Source organism: Aythya fuligula, chromosome 2, assembly GCF_009819795.1.
Source record: "Aythya fuligula isolate bAytFul2 chromosome 2, bAytFul2.pri, whole genome shotgun sequence".
Classification (NCBI taxonomy): Eukaryota; Metazoa; Chordata; class Aves; order Anseriformes; family Anatidae; genus Aythya; species Aythya fuligula.
Window position 1 is genome coordinate 23,803,538 of NC_045560.1, and position 22,201 is coordinate 23,825,738.

At 40.9% G+C, this 22,201-nt stretch overlaps 2 protein-coding genes across 3 annotated transcripts; both read left to right on the forward strand.

Annotated features, from left to right (window-relative positions):
* Positions 1-208: 208 nt before the first annotated feature.
* On the forward strand, positions 209-13,114 carry GTPBP10 (GTP binding protein 10). Of its 2 annotated transcripts, none has more exons than XM_032181728.1 (10): positions 209-314; positions 672-865; positions 959-1,050; positions 1,657-1,801; positions 4,120-4,193; positions 6,736-6,788; positions 9,976-10,083; positions 10,601-10,678; positions 11,507-11,630; positions 12,354-13,114. In XM_032181728.1, the coding sequence occupies exons 1-10, from the start codon at positions 282-284 to the stop codon at positions 12,569-12,571; spliced, it is 1,119 nt and encodes a 372-aa protein (XP_032037619.1). In that variant the 5' UTR covers positions 209-281; the 3' UTR covers positions 12,572-13,114. The 2 variants fall into 2 exon arrangements, with proteins under 2 accessions (XP_032037619.1, XP_032037620.1); XM_032181729.1 differs by having other exon boundaries at positions 221-284.
* Positions 13,115-13,798: 684 nt separating this feature from the next.
* On the forward strand, positions 13,799-21,975 carry CLDN12 (claudin 12). Its single transcript, XM_032181731.1, has 4 exons — positions 13,799-13,889; positions 14,835-14,923; positions 16,033-16,095; positions 17,912-21,975. The coding sequence occupies exon 4, from the start codon at positions 17,931-17,933 to the stop codon at positions 18,666-18,668; it is 738 nt and encodes a 245-aa protein (XP_032037622.1). The 5' UTR covers positions 13,799-13,889; positions 14,835-14,923; positions 16,033-16,095; positions 17,912-17,930; the 3' UTR covers positions 18,669-21,975.
* Positions 21,976-22,201: the final 226 nt, after the last annotated feature.

The window sequence follows — 22,201 nt, forward strand, 5'->3', positions numbered from 1 at the left end:
GTAACGTATTTCCTGAAAACTAATCTCAGTGATAAGCCAAATCTTGATTTCTCGGAGTTTCTTGCAGGTTAGCAGCGCTCATTAGGAGGCTTTAAAAGCCAGAACCAGCAGCAGGTTTTCCGGCTCCCCGCCGGCCTTGAGGGCGCTGAGGGCCGCGCATGCGGGCCGGGCCGGGCCGGGCCCCGCCTTAGCGCTGATGGCGGCGGGCGGCAGCCGGGTGAGCTGCGCCAAGCGGAGCCGCTGAGCCGCCCGCCCTGTGCGGGGCTCGGCCGGCGCGGAGCATGGTGCGGGGCAGCGGGGCGGCGCTGCGGAGGGTCAGTGCGGGCAGATATTAGGCAGGGAGCGGGGTGGGATGGACGGACAGACGGACACGGGTGGGACGGACGGACACCGGCTGCCCGCCCTTGGCCCCCGGCCGCCGTCCCTGTGAGGCGCCCTCCGCGCCCTGTCCACGTCCGTCAGCCGGTATCGTTGCCGGGGATGAAATATTAAACCTTTCCCTTCCTACAAACTATCTGGAAGGGTTGCCTGGCAGTTTTCTGTGCTGTATTTTATTGCCAAAGCTTTCAGTGAAAAGTTCTGCCTCAGGTGTTTCAGCCCCGCTGTGCCTCATGCCTAAAACGAAAGATAAACAAAGCGTATTGCTGATGTGAAATGTGTTTTCCTCTCAGTATGGCACCTTCATTGACGATTTGCGGCTCTACGTCAGAGGAGGAACTGGTGGCATGGGCTACCCTCGTCTAGGTGGGGAAGGAGGGAGAGGTGGTGACGTCTATTTTGTTGCCCAAGAAAGAACAACCTTAAAGAGCGTTAAGAACCGGTATCCACAGAAGCGAATTGTAGCTGGAACAGGAGCCAACAGCAGGTCAGAAGATACTTGGTCAAAGTTATTATAATCATTTTTCCTGGAGAGCAAAATCCCAGCTTAGCTTACTCTGCCTGGTTTAATTTCTCCCAGTGTTAGAGCACTGAAAGGTGAAAAAGGGAAAGACTGTGAAGTTCACGTGCCACCAGGGATTTCAATTCTCGATGACGATGGGAAGCAGATTGGTAAGGACTTTTGCTTTGCTTTAACATATCCTAATAGGTGCTGTCATGTTTATTGACAGCATCCATCAGACTCCTAAATGTACTGATGTTTTAAGATTGCACACCTCCCAAAATACTTTGTTTTCCTTTTAATGAACAAACAGAACTCAACAAACATTGCACTGCAAAAGTTGTTGGACAAGCAAAGACCCCTGCCAGAAATTAGCAGTAGGTAGTTTGTATTGCTCTATGCAGCAGAAAGGAAATTGGTCTTGAAACAAGTCTTTCACTTTGGAAGCCGTTGTGATCTTCCATGGGACCACTAATGACCTTTTACATAAGTCATGTGTCCTTAAGCTCAATTAAATGTCCTCCTGACTTGCCTGAATGTGGCTTAAAAAATACAGATTCTTGCTAAATCTGTATTTCAGACTACCTAAAACAATTTTAAAAATAGTATCTATTAATAACCACCTCATCTTTCTCAGTACAACATTCTTGAAATAGCACTCTGTGAAAGCATACAGAAAATTTGCTCTTCATTGAAGACAAACTGGGTTTAAGTGGGAGATCACATCTGACCTCTTGCAGGGGATTATGTGTTTTCAATAGTGACTTTATTTTCAGGAGAAGTTAATGCAGCAGGAGAGAGATTCCTAGCAGCTCGTGGAGGTCTTGGAGGCTCTTTGGCCACAAACTTCTTGCCTTCCAAAGGTCAGAAGCGAATTCTTCATCTTGATTTGAAACTTATAGCTGATGTTGGCTTGGTTGGGTAAGTACTGCAGTTCTGTATTGTAGTTTGAGAAATGACCTTAGAAAATTGACTACTAAATCTGAAAAGTGATTTCAAAGAGATTCTAGAGATAGTTTGAGTGTTATTGTAAGTTTGTCACTTAAATTACTTCCAGTTGGTAAAAAATAAGAGCTTAAAGCCATTTAAAATTATTTCTAAAATTTAGAAATGTAGATTATGCTTTTGTGGGTGAAGGGCTTCATGAATCATGGCCATTGGTTTAACATACAGGAATTTAGCAATTGCCGTGATTATCAAGACATTATTACAATTTATTTACAAAGTAAGTAGGAGGTGCAAAATGAAGCCGAGCACAGCTTCCATACTGCACCTTGCACATTTTGGTACTGGCACAAGTGGCTCCTTTCAGTAGTAGTCTTAGAGAATTTCAAAGGCCATGCAGCCTGCTCTCCCAGATAAACACCATGGAATGTGGGAAGGAACTTGGGAGCTAGAGCAATAGGATTTGCATTTCTTTTGCATTCCTGCCTTTAACTGTCTCTGCTTATTAACAACACAGATAAACATATTTATTTGGAGAAAGCTTTTAACAAACAGTTGTGTAAATGTTGGTCTGTCTACCTTCTGCTAATATCTTCCCCCATGTTCCCTATTCGTTAAAGAAAAAAAAGTGTAAAGTGAGAAAAGTGGTTTTAGGTCGAAATAATCTTAATTGATATATATCCTTATAGAATGGAAACTTGATTTTTCTTTTCTTGCTTGCTATAAAAAACTTATAGCTGTGTTAATAACAGAATTTACCTATAGTTAGATAATTTTTCCAGTGGTCTTCAGTGAGTACATGATACAGATTTATTTTTTTTTATTTGTTTTACTTCTCACACTCTGAAACATGAAAAGACTTCTGTGACACTGGTGTTTCTTTAGTCCTACACTTTGGCTTGTACTTTAGCTGATGGTTTCCCTTCAAAAAGCATAAAAAGAATCATCAGTTAATTTGAGGAGAATATTTTCTTGTTTTGAGTATCAATCAACCTCTGATAGTTTGTGATTGTACTTTGATCTCTTTGAGTTTGTTATTTTTACTTCAGTAGATATGCAAGTGGTTTGCTATTAGCTCAGGTCAAAAAAAAAGGAGACTTGAGAAAGGGCTATCAAGTTCGGGTACAGGTTATGATGGGTAGTGTAGGCTGCAATTTAAACTTCAAAGAAGATATTGTGCCTCAGTGGAAACAAAACACTTGCTTGAGGAGATGACCACGGTAACCTTCAGGTTGTCTTTAAGGCACCTTTTGACATCAGAGAGCATTAAAACTACCCTCTATAATATCAGTGTAATAAGGAGTTTCATTATGTCTTTCTTTTTGAAGAAAGTTCCTTAATGTAAGTCTTGTTTTTCATTAGCTCACATTCTTACTAGTTGTCCTTGTTAACAGGTTATGATCGTGTGTATTCAAGTGAAGAGTGTATGGTTTTTTTTGTATGATACATTCTGAGTGACACATGCCTTTGTGACCAATAACCAATTGCCCATGGACAGTTGTCTTTGATCCCTGTTGCATTGAAATGCTATGATGAGTAACCTTAAATTTGAGTGGGACACGAGTCTTGTGTGGTCTCCTGTATGGAACAGATGGCTATAAGACTATAGTGTATATCTTGACTACAGCATTAGCTTAATGTTTGACAGGGTTCAAGGCTATTAAGTCTTTTACAGCTCATATTAATCTTTAAAGTAAGCGTGGCCACCTAGAGCAGGCCATTCCCAGGACCACATCCAGGTGGCTTTTGGTGTTCCCCAAGGAGGGAGACCCCACAGCCTCGCTGGGCAACCTGTACCAGTGCTTGGTCACCCTCACAGTGAAGAAGTGCTTCCTGGTGTTCAGACAGAACCTTCTGTGTTTCAGTTTGTGCTCACTGCCTCTCATTCTGTCATTGGTCATCACTGAAAAGAGCCTGGTCCTGTCTTCTTTGTATCCCCTGTTCAGGTATTTGTACACATTGATAGGACCCCACTGAGCCTTCACTTCTCTGAGCTAGAGTCATGATTCGAGGATAGCTCATACAAGTTTGTTGCCTTAAAAACATACACAAATACATCTCTCACCGGCCTGCAGCCCTTGGAAGCATTGTTGAATGTATAAAAATAATTTGGATTTAATTTAAAAAAAAAAAAAAGTAATTATCTGTTTTAAAAAGACAAGTGTGTAAATGAGTCTGTGCACACACACACATACACATCAATGAGTCTAAGGTAATACAGTATATTTGGTAATAAAATATACAGGAATCACATATATGTTTATTCACTGTATAAATCCTGGCTTTCCTTCTAGGTTTCCAAATGCAGGAAAATCATCCCTGCTAAGCAAGATTTCTCATGCCAAACCTGAGATCGCAAATTATGCGTGTAAGTTCACGCTTGTGTTTTAGTGCTGTAATATTTAATGAGAGCAAGAATTCTTTTCTCTGTCTTGATTTACAGGTTTATAATAAAGAATAGGGGATAACCTTGTTGCATACTAATTATGTTACACAGATTATTAATCAGAAGAAATAGAGGGAATTTGCCATTTCTTTTTACAATCTCACTTTTTTTTTTCCTGTGTTCACCCTCACAGTGATTGAAACTGCTGGTACAGGGTCTGTTTAGCATTTATTTTAGTATCAGCACGTTTTATTTCTTCTGGGACTCTACACGGTGTGCAGTATCCTCACTCTGCTGAATATGCACTGTTGTGTCGCTTTGTATAGGCATCTTGTGTGCTTTGGAAGTAGCTGCCACCTGTTCTTGTAACAGTAAGATTTTGGTTTTGAATCTGTCCACTAAAAATGCTGTTTTTATTAGTTTTCTTTCAGTAAATAAGGATTAGTCATCTGAGCATTCTTTAATTAAAAAGCAGCCTAATTTGGTCTGTGCTGCAGCTGCCTGTATTTTGCCTAGGTTATTTGCCCAGAGTTTTACCTGTGAAAAGGTGTTGTCCTTACCTGCTGTCTCTTCAGATGCTATGTGTTAATAGATACATGTTGAAATCTACAGTAAGGCCCAGTAATCCCATTGGGGATTTCGTGCATGACGAGGTCACTAGCCAGATAGCCATCAACGTGAGCTTATTGAGAGAACTTGGAGGCTAGTCAAAATTATTTAATTAAGCAGATAACTTGCAAAGCAAGCTGCCAGAGAGAAGAATAATGCTTTCAAATACCTACAGTGGTTTCACAGATGGAGGCTGCGGATGTTTGCCCTCCTTCCCTTTCTTCTAAATTTTAGTCCCAGATTTACTGATGAAAACGCAAGTCTTTGCATCATCATCATCAATTCTGCACCTAGTGATAAAATGCAACAAAACAGAACTGGTCTTTGTGATCTCCATTATTTTGCCTGTCTCCATTATTTCTGTTTTAACATCAGTCTTGAGTAAGCTCTGTAGTAGCTACCATTAAAAATAGCACAACTACAGAACCTGCATTTTCTTTATTTTTTTTTTTTCTGACAGTGAGCATAGGGATAGACTGCCTGTCCTAAAATAATCTTGAGGTTTCTGATACCTAGGACAATAGAAATATTATAGGTAGAAATTATAACCACACAATGTTGAAGGAGACATTCATCAGCCTTCTGAGTGGAACCAAAAGTAGATGACTGGGGAGGAGTACAAGAATGTAGAAAACTGGATATTTCCCTTATGTGGGCTTACATATGAGATTCAGGGAGTTCCTGAGCCATCCACGATTTCTATGTGTTTAGTAATCTTCTTTGCCATACCATTCTCTCATTTCCCCCTTCTCAAAGGAAGAGTGAAAAGGAGAAAATATGATGGGGGGGAGGCTTACAGGGTGAGATAAGGATAATTTAAATAGGGGGGGTGGGGGAGAAAGAAAGGGGAAAAAAAAAAGCAAAGTCAGTGCAGAGACAAAGAGAGAAACAATTATTCTTCACTTCCCATCAGCAAGCAGTGTTCAGCCATGTCTTAGGATGCAGGGCCTCAATAGATGTAGCAGTTGTTCAGGAGGACAGATGGTTTTATAACGAGAGCCTCCTCTTCTTTTTCATCTTTCCAAGCTTCTATTGCTGATGTGACACCATATGGTTGTCACAAACCCTTTAGTTGGTTTAGGTTAGCTGCCCTGGTGATGTTGCCTCCTCACCTCCTGCCTTCCTGCAGCCTACTGGGTTTAGGGGAGGTTGGATACAGTCTTGATGCTGTGCCAACACTGCTCAGCAATAGATAAAACACTGGTGTGATAGCAGGGCTGCTCTAGCTACCAGTGCAGAGCACAGCACTGTGTGGGACAGGGAAGTTAACTCCAACCCAGTACATGCCCATAACTAACTGTTTTGAGTAGTCATGTATCTTGTGGCAAGGGGTTCCCTAGCTTTAACTGTGGTGTTTTGAAGACCACCCCCATCTTTTTGTGTGTGTGTGTTTTGAGTTTGATGCCACGTTTTCTAGTGATGGCCCCTAATGTTTATACTGGAAGAGTACAAGAATCCCAAGTACTGGTAACTCCTACTGACCTTGTCTTGCCACTCCTGATTCTGTACAGCCTTTTAATGTTTTTCTTCAGGTTGAAGAGACCTAGCTTGCTTTGCCTTTCCTTATTTGGAATCTGTTCCATATTCTGGATAATCCTTTTGAGTCCAAGAATTTCTGTCTCTTCTACTCCATTTTTGGGATGAGGGGATCAGTACTGCATGCGATATCAAGATTTGGCAAACCCTTTGGTTTATAGAGTAGCATAATTTTATTCTCTCATTTTTTCTTTATTACTTTTCAGTAATTCTTAACATTCCATTTGCATTATTTTTCTGCTACTGAATACTTATTTTATGTAAATATGAAGTGAGAAAATTCTGCAACATTTAAATATTTTCTAACATTAACATTTTTTGAAAATGTTAACAACTGTTTTGTTTTCTTCCCCCTCTTCTTTTTCTTCCCTTGTCATAGTTACAACAATACAGCCTGAACTAGGAAAGATCATGTATGCAGATTATAAACAGGTTGGTGTGAAAGTCCATTCTTGTTGGTTTTTAGTGGTATATAATGGTTATGTATGTTGCTTAACATCATCTCAAAAAGAAATGGAAACATAACTTGAGTGTTGTGGTTTTTTTTTTTGTATGGGTGTATATATAATGCATACATATAGTACAATTACGTGAATTTAATGGAATCTGTGGAGAAAACACTATTTTATCCAGTAGTAAAAGAACATCTTATATAATATGACAGTAATAAAGCTGTCTTGCTGTCTTATGTGAAGTTGAACTTATTTTGTGTCACTTTAATAAACGGCTTTTCATTTTCCCATCTCTTTTCTGTTTCTAATCCTGCTTTATAATCTTGATTAAAAATAATTGTTTCAGAGACTAACTTGTTATTCGTATTTAGAGGAGGCACATGTTGTGCAAGTTGGCTATACTGAGAGCTCTGGAATAAATTCTCAGAATGAATTTTAAATAGGGGCAAATTTGTCTAGCAGCTACAGATCCATAGTAGCGAATGAAAAGGAATATAGTTGCTATAACTTACTGTTCTGGCTTGGCTGCTCTGATTTTTTTTTAATTAAAGAAAAAAAAATAAAGTTAGAGTGATTGTCTGAACAGCCAGAATAGCGCAGTACCTGAGGGGTGAGGTACCTTGGTCTAGTTCCTTTTGTAGCATGCTGGAGCTCTAGTCTTCTGGAGCAACAAACCACCTTGTGTATTGTGAACCCAGTTCCACCCAGCCTCCTCAGTTAATGTTGTCAAATAATTCTAGGGTGCCTGGAATCCTTTATACAGCATTCCCTGGGGGGAAAAAAAGCTAAATGGGAGTCCTACTAGTATTGTCCTGCAGAGTTGGACCCCTGGTTCATGTAAGGCTAAAGCAAACATTTTGATTCTTCAAGCTTGAAACTTTGATGTGTTATTAAGTGTATGACACAGGCAGTGCTGGGCTCTCCGCTTCAAAGATAAAAGGCAAATGAATAAAAGGGTTTCACATGAGTTAACCAGGAAAGCATACCCTTCAGTTATGAGAAGACAGAAAACACTTTTCCTTTTCAAAAGGAATAATCTTAGGGGATTCAGTAGCTGATAGTCAAAACCTTTATTTATCACCCTTTAACAAAATTGTGTGTTAAAGGAAGTAAGTTTAACTTGCCAGGCTCTTAAAAATATGCAGGATTTCAGGTGATCTGTACAAGTTAAGACAAACGTATCAGTCTGTTGAATATACAAAGTATAGCTTTCTCAGAAATGTGTTTGTCCCTTTGAACTGGACAGTTTGCTGTAGAGATGCATACGTCTAAGAGAAACTTCCTTTATATTCGTTTTAGCTGCTAGTTAAAGGTAACCTATCTTTAAAAATGGTGCTGCAAATAACAGGATTGTTCTTAGTCTGCAAAACTACCTGCCAAGAGTCAGGAACTCCTGCTCTTCCTGCTGTTATATTCCAGGAGGATAACTGCTTGCACTCCTGGCTTGCTTTTCTGCAGCCCGTTTGATGTCATTTTCAATGACCTGTACTTCTTGGGTGATTCTGCATTTCATAGTTTTTACACAACAGTGCTGGGTGCTATATAAGGACTGTCTGGACAACATACCCCTCTCCTAAAATCAAGGGAGCTGCTGATTGTGATCACAGTGAGCAGCTGAGTAAGAGGAAATAATTCAGCTCTCAGTATTGCAACTGCTGAAAACAAGAGGTGAGCAAGTATGAGCAATAATTGAGGTGACTGTCCTGTCATTCACAAGAGGGTGGTTCATTGTATCTTTCTTTTTCTCCATGCAGAACACTGAAGTTTTTCAAGAAATACATAGCAGTGCAGTTATTTTAGTATATTGTAAAGAAGAAAATAAATGCTAGTTATGTGTTGCCATCTGAGTCACTATCTTTTTACTTGCAAAAAGACCTTGTTATACAATGACACAAAAGTGGAGGATCTGAGTATGAGGCTGGGGTTCAGGTCCTAGCACAAGATCATGGAAGTTGGCAGATGCTTTCACATATTTTACCAGAATATCTGAACCAAATGCTGTTTGAGAGAATCTGAAGTTCTTTGAGCTCTATAAAAATATTCTTTGAAAGACAAGTCAGGAAAAGAGTGGTGATGCCAGTACAGCACCAGAATGCATCACATCAGAAAGCAGATCTTTCTGTTCCAGCTCTGTAGTTACTCTCTCCCGAGTCTGCAGTTCACCCAGCTCTCTCTCATGTCCCTGTAGATCAAAATTCTGAAGCAAGGACTGAAATATTTAGGAAAATGGTTAAAACGTGACAGAGAAGGGGGAATGAAACTCACTCATAGCAGAAAGCCCCCTTCAACAGTATGTTGCATGCTGGAAGTCTTAGCATGCTGGCTTGCTGGCTTTGGGCCCTGCTTAATTGAATCCAGTTGTTGTCTAAATGAGTATCAGAGATTTGAAGCCCCTGCTTTTGCCTGTTGCTTTGCTCTGTTTTAGCTTTCTGTGAGTTACTGAGTAGATGTGGGATTTTTTAGTATTATCCTCTTTTTCAGTCTTTCTTCTCTCTTCTTTACAACTGCACGTACTCTTTCCAACCAGCAGAGAAAGTGACGGGATCCCTGTCCAGTTTGGCAGCTCTAGCTGGGCTCTGGTTGGCAGCTGGTAGGCTAATCAAAATGTCATTGCAGCTGAAGAGCAGAAGAGAAATTGTTGGAGCTTCTCATGTCTATAGGGGCAATGTTTAGTGGGATTGCATTTGGAATAATGATTCTCTGTAGCCACAAGGAACAAACTTCATTTTCTTTTCCACTGACAGTTTGAATGCTATACAAACTTGATAGCCTGATTTTCCCACATTCTAGAGTCTTTTTGGTCTCAAGTAATAGGTAAACTTTGCAAGATCTTTGCAGAGGAGCTATTACCCTCTATTTTCGAGTCTGCAGCTACAAATAAATAGATGGGGGAACATGAGGAGCACGCTGCCTTTGTAATAGCAGCATTTTGTTTAAATCTGTTCTAAATGTATTGGAACAGCCCATGCATGCTGCCAGAGAACTGATTCTCCATGCTGTTCCAAGGAGTACATAGTTGTTGTAACAGGGGCCTCTCAAAATAGATTCTCCTCACATTCCTGTGTCTGGATTCTTTTCTTTATATAAAATCGTAATAGACGTTAATAGTTTAAAATTACTATTTTTGCTTATTGGAAATCTTCTGTTTGAAACTTTTGTTTTCCCAGATACTGGTAGCTGATCTCCCTGGACTGATCGAAGGTGCACATGCAAACAAAGGAATGGGGCACAAATTTCTCAAACATGTAGAAAGAACCAAACATCTTCTCTTAGTAGTAAGTTGAATAAAATCTACAGCTCATTGAAATCAAAGGCTGTGCAGTAAATGCATCTTAATTGCAGTATAGTTGGAATTTAGGAAATTGTTTGTGATTTGCGTGGTTTTTAATAAATATAGCTGCAATACTGTTTTTAGAATGGAAAGTTGAGACAAATGTCTGATGATAAATCCTTAAACAGAATTTATGACTAAAAGTTGCCAATTAATTTAGAGCAGGGAAGTGTTCCAAGCATAATTAATGTTGGTGGGTAACTCTTTTTTAGTCCCTTCCCTCCCAAGATCTCCTTAAAAAGAGGTTTGAAAGTCAGAGCTTTGAGAAGCACCCGGTCAGAACCAAGCACTCTGGGATTTCAGTGTCTATGGTTTTCCTTTGGTACTCTGGTATATAGTTGCCCCCTGCTATTTAGCCAGGAATGAGGACATGTCCGTGGGCATTGCCCTGTGAAATGGTCGATGGAAGATATAGCATAATTTCAAAAACAAAAAGCTCTTTTTTTGTAATTTTTTTTCAGGTGGATATTTCTGGGTTTCAGCTGTCTACTAAGACTCGTTTCAGAACAGCCTTTGAAACCATATTGCTTCTAACAAAGGTAACTTCTCATCTTCCTAATTGTCTGTCAGTTGTAGTTGTGTGTTGAGCCAAGAAAGAGGTTCAGTTTTGATCAAGAAGTTCCAAATCTTAATGTGTTTTCTGGATTTACAGTACAGGGGCCAATTAACAAGTTTAACATTCTTTGGAATTATAAAATCTTTGTTTTAATCATGCAGATGAAACTGCTTTACTTTGAGCATAACAGTTCCTTCATTTATCTGTGCAACATTTCTCATGGTGAAGTGACAGTGGAAAGATGCAACTTTTTCAGTTTTCTAGTTCAGTAGCCTTTTAGGAAGTAGAAATGGGAAATGTAACTATACGTGGTTACAGTTAAAATATCTGCCTCAGTGCCCTTGCTACATAGCCTAATAGAGATGAAACAGGCCCCAGTTTTGCAGGAATTCAGTGTTACCATCTCTTATCCTTACTTCTGATTAAAATAATACAATTTACCTAATTTCAAGTTTGGCAGCTTTTCTCTGTAGCTCTACAACTTGAGATGATGAATCTGCTGATGTTCAGCTTGTTGCTGAGTTTATTTTTAGCTGAGTGATGCTTGTGATTTTTTCTGGTATAAACCGTTGTCCACTAAAATGCTTAAGAATTAAAAAGAATTCCAAAGAATTTCCTTATGCTTTGTAGATGTGAACTGTTTTCCTTCTGTCAGACTGCTTTGATACATCAACCTTGAGCTCCTGAATAAATCTCAGAGCTCTAGGCGCAGAGACTCTTTAGACAAACAAATGAGAGAGTAGATGTAACATTGAAGAAGCACTTTTTAAACTACAAATACTTATTAAGGTGTATTTACTCATCTTCTAAGGAACTGGAGCAGTACAAAGAGGAACTTCTGACAAAGCCTGCACTTCTTGCCATTAATAAAATGGATTTGCCTTGTGCAAAAGATAACTTGAATGAGCTAATGAAACAACTACAGAATCCTCAAGGTAAAATATATTTCAGCAATTAACTTTGACAAAAACACTAAAAAGATGTAATTTGGGTAACTTTGTGTTGGCAAGCTGTTGTTAGAATCTGAATGTATTCTTTGTGTGCATCTTGAGTGCTCTGGCCTCACTGTTGGGGAGGTATTTTAATATAACAGAGCAATCCTGGAATACCTTGCCCATCTATTGTATGGGAGGGTAAACTTCCCGTTTAGCTATCCTGAATAACAATAACATCCTTTGAAAGTGCCATTATGGACTCCAAGGTGTATATACGATTTATGGCTTAAAGACTTTGGCCAACGCACATGAAGATGCTGGACAGTCCTATGTAGGTTTGCTTCAATTTTGCTGTTACATTGGGGTGAATTTCTTCATATTTCCTGGAGTGTACAGGAACCAGGAAACCTTAAAAAGATTCATTTTTCATATTCTACAGTGTGGAATTTCTTTGTACTCATCTTAAAGTAAGGACAGACTCAGCTTGTGAGAGCTTAAGCATGGTAGGATACAAGTGCTAAGTTAGTGCGTATCTTCTAAGACTTCAGCTATTCTTTAAAGATGAGTTAAGAACCAATACTTCTGTAATAATTCTAGTTATGCTTTTCTATTGTAATTGATGAAAGTTTGTTTTCTAAATTAAATGGGCTTAAGTGGGCTTTTATGGGCTTTGCAGTGATGTGCTGTATGTGTTTTACTGACTCTTTCAATATGGTGTTTCAGACTCCTTACACTTACTACAGGAAGAAGTGATTCCTGAGAATACACTCAAATTCAGAGATATAATCCCTATATCTACGTATACTGGAGAAGGAATCGACGAACTAAAAGCATGTGTAAGAAAATCACTAGATGAGGAAACAGAGCAGGAGAACGCAGAATATCGGAAAAAGAAACTATTGCTTTTACAGACTTCAGGAGAACAAAAGCACAGAGGCTAGCATTCCTGGCTAGACCCAACGCATTTTAATATATTTTTGTATGCACATGAGCCCATTGCTATGCAGACATTTTTATTTTGTTCCTTCTACCATCACTGCCCACTTCTCTGTTCTCCTCCGTTACCTTAATTCCTCGTGGCGCTTGGGTAAAGCGGAATGCAGGAAAAGAACAGTTTTTCAGAGTTGTGTTGGCTACTGACTCAGCGAAGTAGAGAACAACGTATGTGCATCTCAAAGCATTGCTTAACAGCTGATGAACCCTGAAATATTGTTTGTCAAATGAGATGGAAAGAAGAACTTAGAGCTGTCAGAGATAGTGAAGGAGCGACTTGAAGCACTTGTGTCTTTTGCTGTGAATGTCAGAAGTACCCAGGAGATGACGTACTGCTGGAGAAATTTTGCAGGGTCCAGTGCTTCACAGGTGAATGAGTTCTGCTGCTTGGATGGGTATCAGATGGTGGGGTTTTGTTATTTGTAAAGTTCTAAAGGAAAACACAAATAAATGTTTGTAAGGAAGTGACTTGTAGGAGCATGACAAAGCAAGGCTTGTGTCTGGGTATGTGTTTGTGTTTTTTTTTTTTCTGCACACATGCTAGTGCCTACTGTAATCCTCTTGACTGTGTAAATCCTGATTCCTAATTTCCAAACCTACTTTGGCAGTTGTGCCTTCTGTGGAGATGTGGATGGATGCTCAGCTCTGAGGATGCACATGACAGCTTTTCAACACAGCTGTACGTTTTGGGGAATAGTTGATGTTCCAGTTTTTGTGTTACAAACAGCATGTTTACATTTCACATTAAAAAAAAAAAAAAAAATCGGAAGTCGGGTGTTGAAAAGGGTGTTTTCCTCTTCAAAGCTATTCTGATTGCAAAGCAAATTAAGGCAGTCGAAGGGTTCCCTACTTGATCCCTCAGTGTATGCCTACTAATCAAACCCTGTCTCTGTACGTTTTTTTTAAAAGCAGTCACTGGGAAGAAAGCTATCGTTACGCATAACCCATTTGTTTTATCATTAGTATAGGTTTAAGATTATTTCTCCGTTTTAGGATTATTTACAGCCTTCCCCTGAACTGGGGACAGCGGCGGGGCCTGAGGCGAGGCGAGGGGGCGGCGCGGGGGGCGCTGGGAGTTGTAGTCCGCGCGGGGCGGCGGGGGCCGGCAGCGCGGCGGCGCTGGACTACAATCCCACAATGCCGCGGGGCGCCGCCTCCCGATGGGCGGAGGGGAAGGGAGCGGCGGTGGCGGTGATGATGGCGGCGGCGGCGGTGTTGGAGCCCCGTGTGCGGGAGCGGGTGTCGAGTTGAGCCGGGGAGGTTCAGGTGGGAAATGAGGAGACATTTCTGCTCAGAGAGAGCGGTCAGGCACTGGGACGGGTCGCCCGGGGAGGTGGTGGAGTCACCGTCCCTGGGGGTGTTCAAGGAGAGGTTGGACGTGGTGCTCAGGGACGGGGTTCAGTGGTGACAGTGGTGGTAGGGGATGGTTGGACCTGATGATCTGGGAGGGCTTTTCCAACCCTAATGGTTCTGTGACTCACTTTACTGCTTCCATCCTGCTTTACTCAGCGCAGGATGTATCAATCCATGTAACTTTCCTATTTTTCTCTTTCGTCCTTTTGTTTCATTTCATTAGCTCATGGGTAGTGAATTAATTTGCCAGGTTTTGACCAGTTCCAGCCCGCAGCTCTTGTTTCAGCAACATGGGTCTTTAGGCTGAGGTAAAATGTAACGCTGTGGGAAAATGTATTCCTGAAGTGGTATTAGGACTGGTTGCTTTTCTGGGTCAGATACCAGAACCTCGAGTATTACAGCTGTAAGGTGCTTTGTGTGTAAGGAGCTTCAGTCTGGACTCAAAGGTAAGACTGAGGTTCCTAGTTGTTCCATGCTGCCAGCGATAAAGAAAAAAATCAGGTGGCCTAAACCATGGCAGAATAAAAACTGAACTCCACATCCACAGAAATGGAGGCCTTCCTGCACTGGGTGTTGCAGAATATTCCGTACCTGCTCCCTGTATGTGTGTTACAACAGCTGGTGACCTCAGGTTTTCATCAGTTAATGGGAGGGGACTCCTGGGCTGGGCACAGTGCACTTCTGACACGTATGTTCGCCAGTACTAATTTTCTACTTAATTATGGTTGTTAGTGAGCACTGGCTGATATTTTTAGGGGTGTGAACCTCCAGAAGGAGATCTGTACATTTTTTTTTTAGTTTAGGTTGCTGCTAAATGCACAGAAAACTTGATGTTTTTATTTTTTTTTTTTTTTTTAGTTCAGGACTCAAAAAAAAAAAAAAAGAGCTGCTGCTTCTGTTCCAGTGGAAGTGAGCGTGGTGACACTGACCTCTGCTGCCCTGTGTAGGTAGGTGACTGCCGAATGGCAGCATTCAGTCACAGCAGCCCTGGCTCTTTAACCTGGCAGTGGAAATCCAGTGGGGTGCTTGAGCTGGTTGTGCCTTCACGTTAATGTCTCGCATTCATATTGCAGGACTCTGGGCTCAAAAGTTCACTTTCTCGTTTAGTGAAAAGTGTGGGTTTGTGTGAATAAAGGCAGTAAAGCCTCTCATGCCCAGCTGGTTTGACAGAAGAGTTTCTTTTATGCTGCAGCCTAGGACACTGTGTATATGAATGTTACATTTCAAGTTTTGATATCGGAGATTTAAAATAAACTAAGTCTTCGAGCGTGGTGGTACGGCAAGCTGACGTTTAGGCTGTAGCTCTTGAAGTTGCATAAAGAAGTGCTTATAGGTCTGACACCCTGTCTGGTGTAGGAGTGATCCTCCTATTAGGACCTGCAGAGCTGGTCTTGGGGCACTGTGGTGTGGTTCCCAGATGTAGGTGTAAAGATAATCCACAAGACAATCCTTTTTCCTCCTCTGGAAGTAGTGGCCAGCCACTGAAAAACCGTCACCAGTACTTCCTGCCTTTCTCCCTTTTCCTTCAAACCTTTGTGTAGAAGCCAGGAAGGAATAGAGAACCACAAGGATATAAACAATTCAGCGTCTGTTTTGTTCTCCGACGTGAAAAGTCATTCAGCTTCTTCCTCACTGCTGTGAAAGCAGAGCCTGGAACCTAACATCTGATATAATAATTTTGTATTACTATACATGGATTTTTTTTTCCTTTTTTTTTTTTTCTAGAAGTGTAAAATTCAGGATGTGAATATCTCTGAATATCCTAGAATATCCATGGAAAGGTAGTTTTCTTCTACTCTTTTTATCTGTTGCATAATGACTGAGATAGGTAGACAGAAGGAACATTCTTTGGGGAAAAGTCATCAGGGAGGAACAAAAAGTAGCTTGGCTTTTTTTTTTTTTTTTTAATAACAAAAGAGTAAATTCTAGGAAGGTGATGGAGTTGGCCTAATGCAAGCGTACCTGAAGTTCAATGTCTCTCAATTGCAATGTAAGCAAATGCTGGTAGTGCATGAAATAACTGTGCCATTGACTCTCTCCTTGTTTTGTTTCCTAGATCCAGCAACACCACTTTTCCTACTTCTAAAAGTTGCTAAGGTTTCTCTTGAACACATCACGGGTGAGTACGCTGGTTCTGTCCTGCCCACCCTGAATTAATCCTGCCCAGATTTTCATCATCTACTATTGCAAATGAATTGCAGAAACAGCGGGTTTCTGAACATTTTCTGTTTTATGCTTATTCCAGCCGCTTTTGGTAGGGCTCCATCCCAGAGCATGCGCTGCCTGTGTGGAAGTTTTATCCAGGTAAAGGCAAACTCTTTATGGAAGAGCAGAAGTGGCAAGCCCACAAAGATCAAAATTAGGTGCTGTACTAGGTTGTACCCCCAGGCTCACTTCTTACAGTTCCATATTTTTGGTAAGGTGGTTGCTCTGTCCATGATGAGGTTAAGCTTCAATCAGTTATGATAGAAATAAATCGTGGGTCCCCCTACCCAGGGATGTTCTATTAATGACCTGCTATCTGGAAAGGTTATGGCAATGAGAGCAGTAGTTTGTCCAGGCTTAGTTGTGCTTAGCAAACATATAATGGCATCTTTTTGATGAATTAGGTGCTTTTTTAGCATAAATGTGGTTGTCATTATTTTCTTTCAGCAGTGCTTTTTCAAAAGAGTATGATCAACAGTTAAATGTTACCAAGATACCATTGCAGCCATTATATGAAATTCTTCAGGGTTAGATAGGATAAAAAGTAAATAAATGCCTAATGCTTTCTTGTGAAACAAATTGACATTTATTGTTCTATAAAGCAATGAAATGCTGGCTAGCTGTATAGCTTGACAATGCTGGTAGTCTGCTGCAAGTGTACAGGGAAATACCTTATCTGATAAGGTCCCTGGGCACTCAATGTTTCCAGGTACACAAAAGTAGAGGGGATCAGATCCAATTTCCTCTTTGGTTGCAATCACAACTTTAACCTTTCTAAGATTCAGATATTTATTTGTATGTGCATTAGGTAGAACTTCTGGTACCTAAAGAACTGTTTTATGATTTGAGACAAATAAGCACAATGCTGTGTAATGATTCAGAAGAAATTTCAGTAGGAGTTCATGACCTAACGACTCTCAGTGGGCAGCATAAAGAATCATTTGATTTTTTAAGTTCTATAATTTTTAATGTCTTACTTCAAGTACACTCTGGAGTAGGTGCCCAGCATCTATTATGTATTAGGCCTTCATAAAATATCTCAGGTATCCAGGGATGGGATTACTTAAGTATTTTTTGGATTTTTTTTTTTTTAAGACCTGTTACTGGAACTGTTTCGCATAATCTCTGCAGGTTTTCCCTCGTGGTCAGACCAGGGGCTGTGCTAGGTACAAAGAGAGCGTTTGTATTGAAAAGGAAGCAGTACTCTTCAAGACTTCCTCTGAAGAGGAAAATGTGAAAGCTGAAAAGCCATCAGCTTTCTGGAATTATGTGCTTGGACATCCGATTTTTGAAAAGCAGAAGTAGTGAGGAAGAGGTGTTAATTGCTTGGATTAAAAAAAAAAAAAATCAGTAAATTATTCAACAGTGCCTTCTCCACAGGTTTGCAGCTCTGAATTTGGCCCATCTGAACTGTGTATTACTGCCCACGAATGCATTCCTGTCCAATCTCTCTAACAATGCTGTTTTAAACAATTCCCTTTTACTGCCATGGCAGCGTGGCAGAGCTGAACACACACACTCCGATGTCACATCTAGGCTAAAGAAAGGGAGAGGTGAACTTAAATCATGCAAACTCAGTGGCTGAGCTTCTCCCAGTGAGCTCTGTAAAAGCCCATGCAGTGACGCAAGTTGATTTAGCTGGCACAAGTCAAGTGAACAGTAATCACTCCTTTCTCCATAGAATTGCACCTGCTGATTTATTTTAATTGAATTCTCCTTTTTAATTGCAGGAAGCGTCAGCGGGCAGACATGGGCTGCCGGGATGTTCATGCAGCAACAGTGCTGGCTTTCCTCAGCGGAACAGCCTCGGTGGCCGGACTCCTGGCGGCGGTTCTGCTTCCAAACTGGAGGCAAATGAGACTGTACACCTTCAACAAGAACGAGAGGAACGTCACCGTTTACACCGGACTCTGGATTAAGTGCGCTCGCATTGATGGGAGCAGAGACTGCGTGATATATGACCCGCAGTGGTACACGGCCGTCGATCAGCTGGATTTGCGCGTTCTTCAGTTTGCCCTCCCGCTCAGTATGTTTACTGCTGTCTCAGCTCTGTTTCTCTGCTTGATTGGCATGTGTAACACAGCCTTTGTGTCGAGTGTGCCAAATGTCAAGCTGGCAAAATGCCTCGTAAACAGCGCAGGCTGCCATCTCGTGGCCGGCCTCTTGTTCCTGCTCGCATGTGCAATTTGTCTCACTCCGTCAGTCTGGGTCATTTTTTATAACAATTATCTGAACAGAAAATACGAGCCTGTCTTTAGCTTTGACATCTCTGTATTTATTGCCATTGCCAGCGCCGGCGGCCTGTTTTTCACTTCCGTTTTGTTATTTCTGTGGTATTGTGCGTGTAAGAGCCTACCGTCTCCTTTCTGGCAGCCCCTCTATTTGCATGCCCCCAGCATGCACAGCTACGCCTCTCAGCCCTACTCTGCACGCTCTCGCCTCTCTGCCATAGAAATCGACATTCCTGTTGTGACACATACATCCTAAAGAGATGAAGTCCTGGAAGTCGAGCTCTTGTGCTCACTTGAACCGTGAAAATTGCAGGCTTGGTTCTCTACTGCCTTGTACTGAGCGTAATCATTGCTCTGCACCCTGAGGTGCAGAGCAGTGGAGACCTGAGTTCAGCAAGTCTGCTGTTCTCATGGGTTCCTTCCTGAACAACGTTTGCAGTTTGGTTTTGGATTTATTTTGTTTGCTTTTTCCTCTGAGCTCACTACAGACAAAATTGCTGCTAATGCTGGCACAGTACACTAACAGTGGTATCCGTTCATGCAAGTTGTCTTGCATATTTGTTCAGCCTTCCGTTTCTTGAGATCAAAGCAGGCTTGTACCTCTTTGATGAACAACTTTTAGAGTTTGACCCCCGTTAGAAGAGCTGCATAGGTGGAACCATGCAGCCATGTGTTATCCAAATGCAGAGGGTGAAACTGGTGGTAGGGGTTTCACTGAGCTTATTGTTACAGATCAAAAAATAACCTAGTATAGTCAAAAGTGTATTGTCATTTAGGGGGAACAAAGGTGATTAAGAAATAGGTTAGTGAGTTTTCATCTGGACACGTGTATTTTAAGATGTGAAGCCTCACAAGTGAATTTGGCAGCCTAATTCAGTTCTATAGCACTGCTTTTTGTTTTCTAATGTGCATACAAAAAGGCAAGTGCTTGTGAGCCTCCGCAGTAGAATTAGTGTCAAAATACCTTTTATTTTCAAAGTAGCTCTTGGAAGAAATAAGCGATTTAGCTAATAATGTTCTTCTGTACTGTAATAACATTTTATGAATCACTGGAGGCTAGAAACGGTTTTGTGAATTTTCTTTTTTAGTCTTTTTTTTAATAAGTTAGTGAATTCACTGGATCTATTTTGACATTAAAACAAAGACCACTTGTATTTTTTTAAAAAAGTCTGTTGAAGAGATTGAATGTTTTATTTGAAGGCTATCCTTCAGATCTGAACAATGGATTTGCAAGTCAAACAAGCTTAGAATTAATAATTCTTTAATGCTAAAGTATTATTCAGTTCTGGAGAGAAATATCAGTCACTACAGAATGGATTAGGAAAACCATGACGAACTCTAAAGGCTATGAAGGATTGTGGACAGTGTTCCAAAACAGTGTCTCTCTAGAAAGGGGATTATGACCCTGTGGAGAGATTTTTAACTTTATTTTTTTTTAATGTATATAGAAATAACAATGACCTTGCATATTTTTCACCATTGATGTTTACAGAAGTTTTATAGTCTGCAGTTGCTAGACTTTCATGCTATAGTTTATTTAATTACTGATTAAAACTTTCACCTTGCAGCTCTGTAAGTATGAGGAAGGGTTATAGATTCCCAGCCTGGGATGTCTAAATCATTTTTCTCTCCTCATGCAGAGCAGGTCAGTCCTAGGGGTCAAAGCTTTTCACTATGGGCTTTAAAATTGCTTGGGTATTTGATGATAGTGAATTGAATGCTATTATAATTAAGGCAAATGCTTAATTTGCTCAGATTTTGGCAGACTGAGATTTTGGATTCAAGATGTCATTCCAGTACAGAAAGTTATTTTAATTGGTGCCGTTCTGGAGCTGAGTGAATATTTGTATTTCATTAATCCCAGAACAGTTTTGCTGAAAGCAAATTAAGAGTCCTTTAATTCCAGTTCTGCAAACTCGTCCAAGGTCTTGATAATCAGTTCATTTCATTTTGCATTAGAAATGAGCAAATGCTCTACTGGGCAGATGTTGCCCTGTTACAATGTGTGCAATAACAAACACTACGTTAACAAACACTTTATCCTAGCTGGCAGGCCTCAAGCTCGAGTGGACTAAGTAAGCAAGCTGATCTCTGTTCCAAGTTCCCAGCACGGTCAGTAGAGTGACAAGCCCTTCCAGGAGGGGACGTGGAGTGCTTGATGAAATTGCTACTAGGGCATCGATGCCTAAAGATAAAGGAATGGGTGACAAAGAAGACATGCCTCTGAAGTTGCATGAATTTAAACCTTAAATTTTCAAGGTGTGATGTTAGATGAGAAGGATCTTTTTTAATCAGATCATGACTTGTATCCACTTTTTTTCTTCAGAATTGAACTTTGCTTTACTGTTACTGTCTGTCCAACCACAGATACTGTTGCTGCTTCAGCTGCCTGTGCCAGTAGATGCTTTGTAAGGTCAAAGCACAAGGACCGCTGGTTTGTGACTTCACGTTGCCTTGCTTCCCCACCCCCCAGTGTCTTGCCTTCTTTGTGCCTTGCTTATTTATGAGTTGGCTAGCAAACATTCGTTTGTAGTCAGTGTCTGGTACACTTTTAGAGCCTGAATTTACGACTCATTTTGACCATTTGGGAGGGGTGGTGAATATGTCTTTCAGTGACTTTAAAAGGATCCGAATTTTCAGTATCTCCAGGGCAAGAAAGGCAGCCTGGCAAACTGGTGCTTTCTTCGGAGAGTAACTGCAGCCAGGGTTTTGTTCTGTATGATTTAAATAGCAGATGTGTATCACAACTCTTTTGCATTCCCACTTTGATTTTTATGCTTTAAACTTTCAATTAGTAGTTGCTGCTGCCTATGCCGATAACTTGTTGCTTTGAAAATTGTGTCTTTTCAAAAGTCTGAGATGGACCTGAGCTATGAAAAGCGGGGATCCGAAAGCTGGCGGATTCCCGTGTGTGCTGTAGTTAAGGTAATCGTCATCAGAAAGACTGTGGCTCCGTGTTGTATCAGAAAAGCACAGCTTTCAACAGTGCTGTTACTTACTGTGAGTTGCCTCTGGACCCAAAGTGGAATTACCTGGAAGTGCTGTGCTGAATTTCTCATTGTTTACAGAAGGGGTGGCCAACCTGTGGCAACAGGCCCCGGACCTGGGGAGAAAACCACACATGTCCTGCGTGTATCCATGCCAGGGAGCAGCTGCTGTGGAGCAGCACCCCTGCTTCTGCCCAGCTACTCCTGCCTGGGCACTCTGCTGGGTGCAAGGCAGACACTGTGGGTCTTGAACAGAAAGATTTTAATTTGTAGCTCATGCAGGCAAAGGGTGGGTGCTGTGAGATTATGGGAACCTGTATTTTTTTTTTTTTCCAATAATTCCTTTCCAACTTCTTAAGTTGTGTTTAATTACAGTGTGGGTTCTTTTTATGTGAAACAGAAGATATGTATTTTTAATAAAACATTCTCATACAGATGCACTTTATTTCAATTATTTTTGTGGAAAACAATAACTGTTAGACTATGAAAGACTTCACCTGTTTTGGCACTGACCACCAGACTTGTCAGACTGTTACAGATACCTTAACGGGTGTAAAACACATGATGTATACTGTATTTTTGACTCACTAACTTTATAGTCCTGCTGCTTAAAAAAAATATCTCTGAAAGCTTGACTGTTACTTATTATTTCCTTTTTATTTTTATTGTAGGCTAGTCCTAAAAAGTTCCTGAATTCCATTTTTCCTTAGAGGAAGAGAGTGATTTCCTTTACTCTAGAAGATTCTTTTTCTCAGCATGTGGCCAGGATGCAGGCTGGGGGCCAGGATCTGGTTCAGCCCCA

Bases quoted from the DNA above. Each gene is read 5' to 3' on its own strand.
- GTPBP10 (XM_032181728.1), top strand. From the start codon at position 282: ATGGTGCGGGGCAGCGGGGCGGCGCTGCGGAGG. The intron at 1,802-4,119 runs GTAAGTACTGCA...CTTTCCTTCTAG, and splicing joins GCTGATGTTGGCTTGGTTGG to GTTTCCAAATGCAGGAAAAT. The intron at 11,631-12,353 runs GTAAAATATATT...ATGGTGTTTCAG, and splicing joins ACAACTACAGAATCCTCAAG to ACTCCTTACACTTACTACAG.
- CLDN12 (XM_032181731.1), top strand. From the start codon at position 17,931: ATGGGCTGCCGGGATGTTCATGCAGCAACAGTGCTGGCTTTCCTCAGC.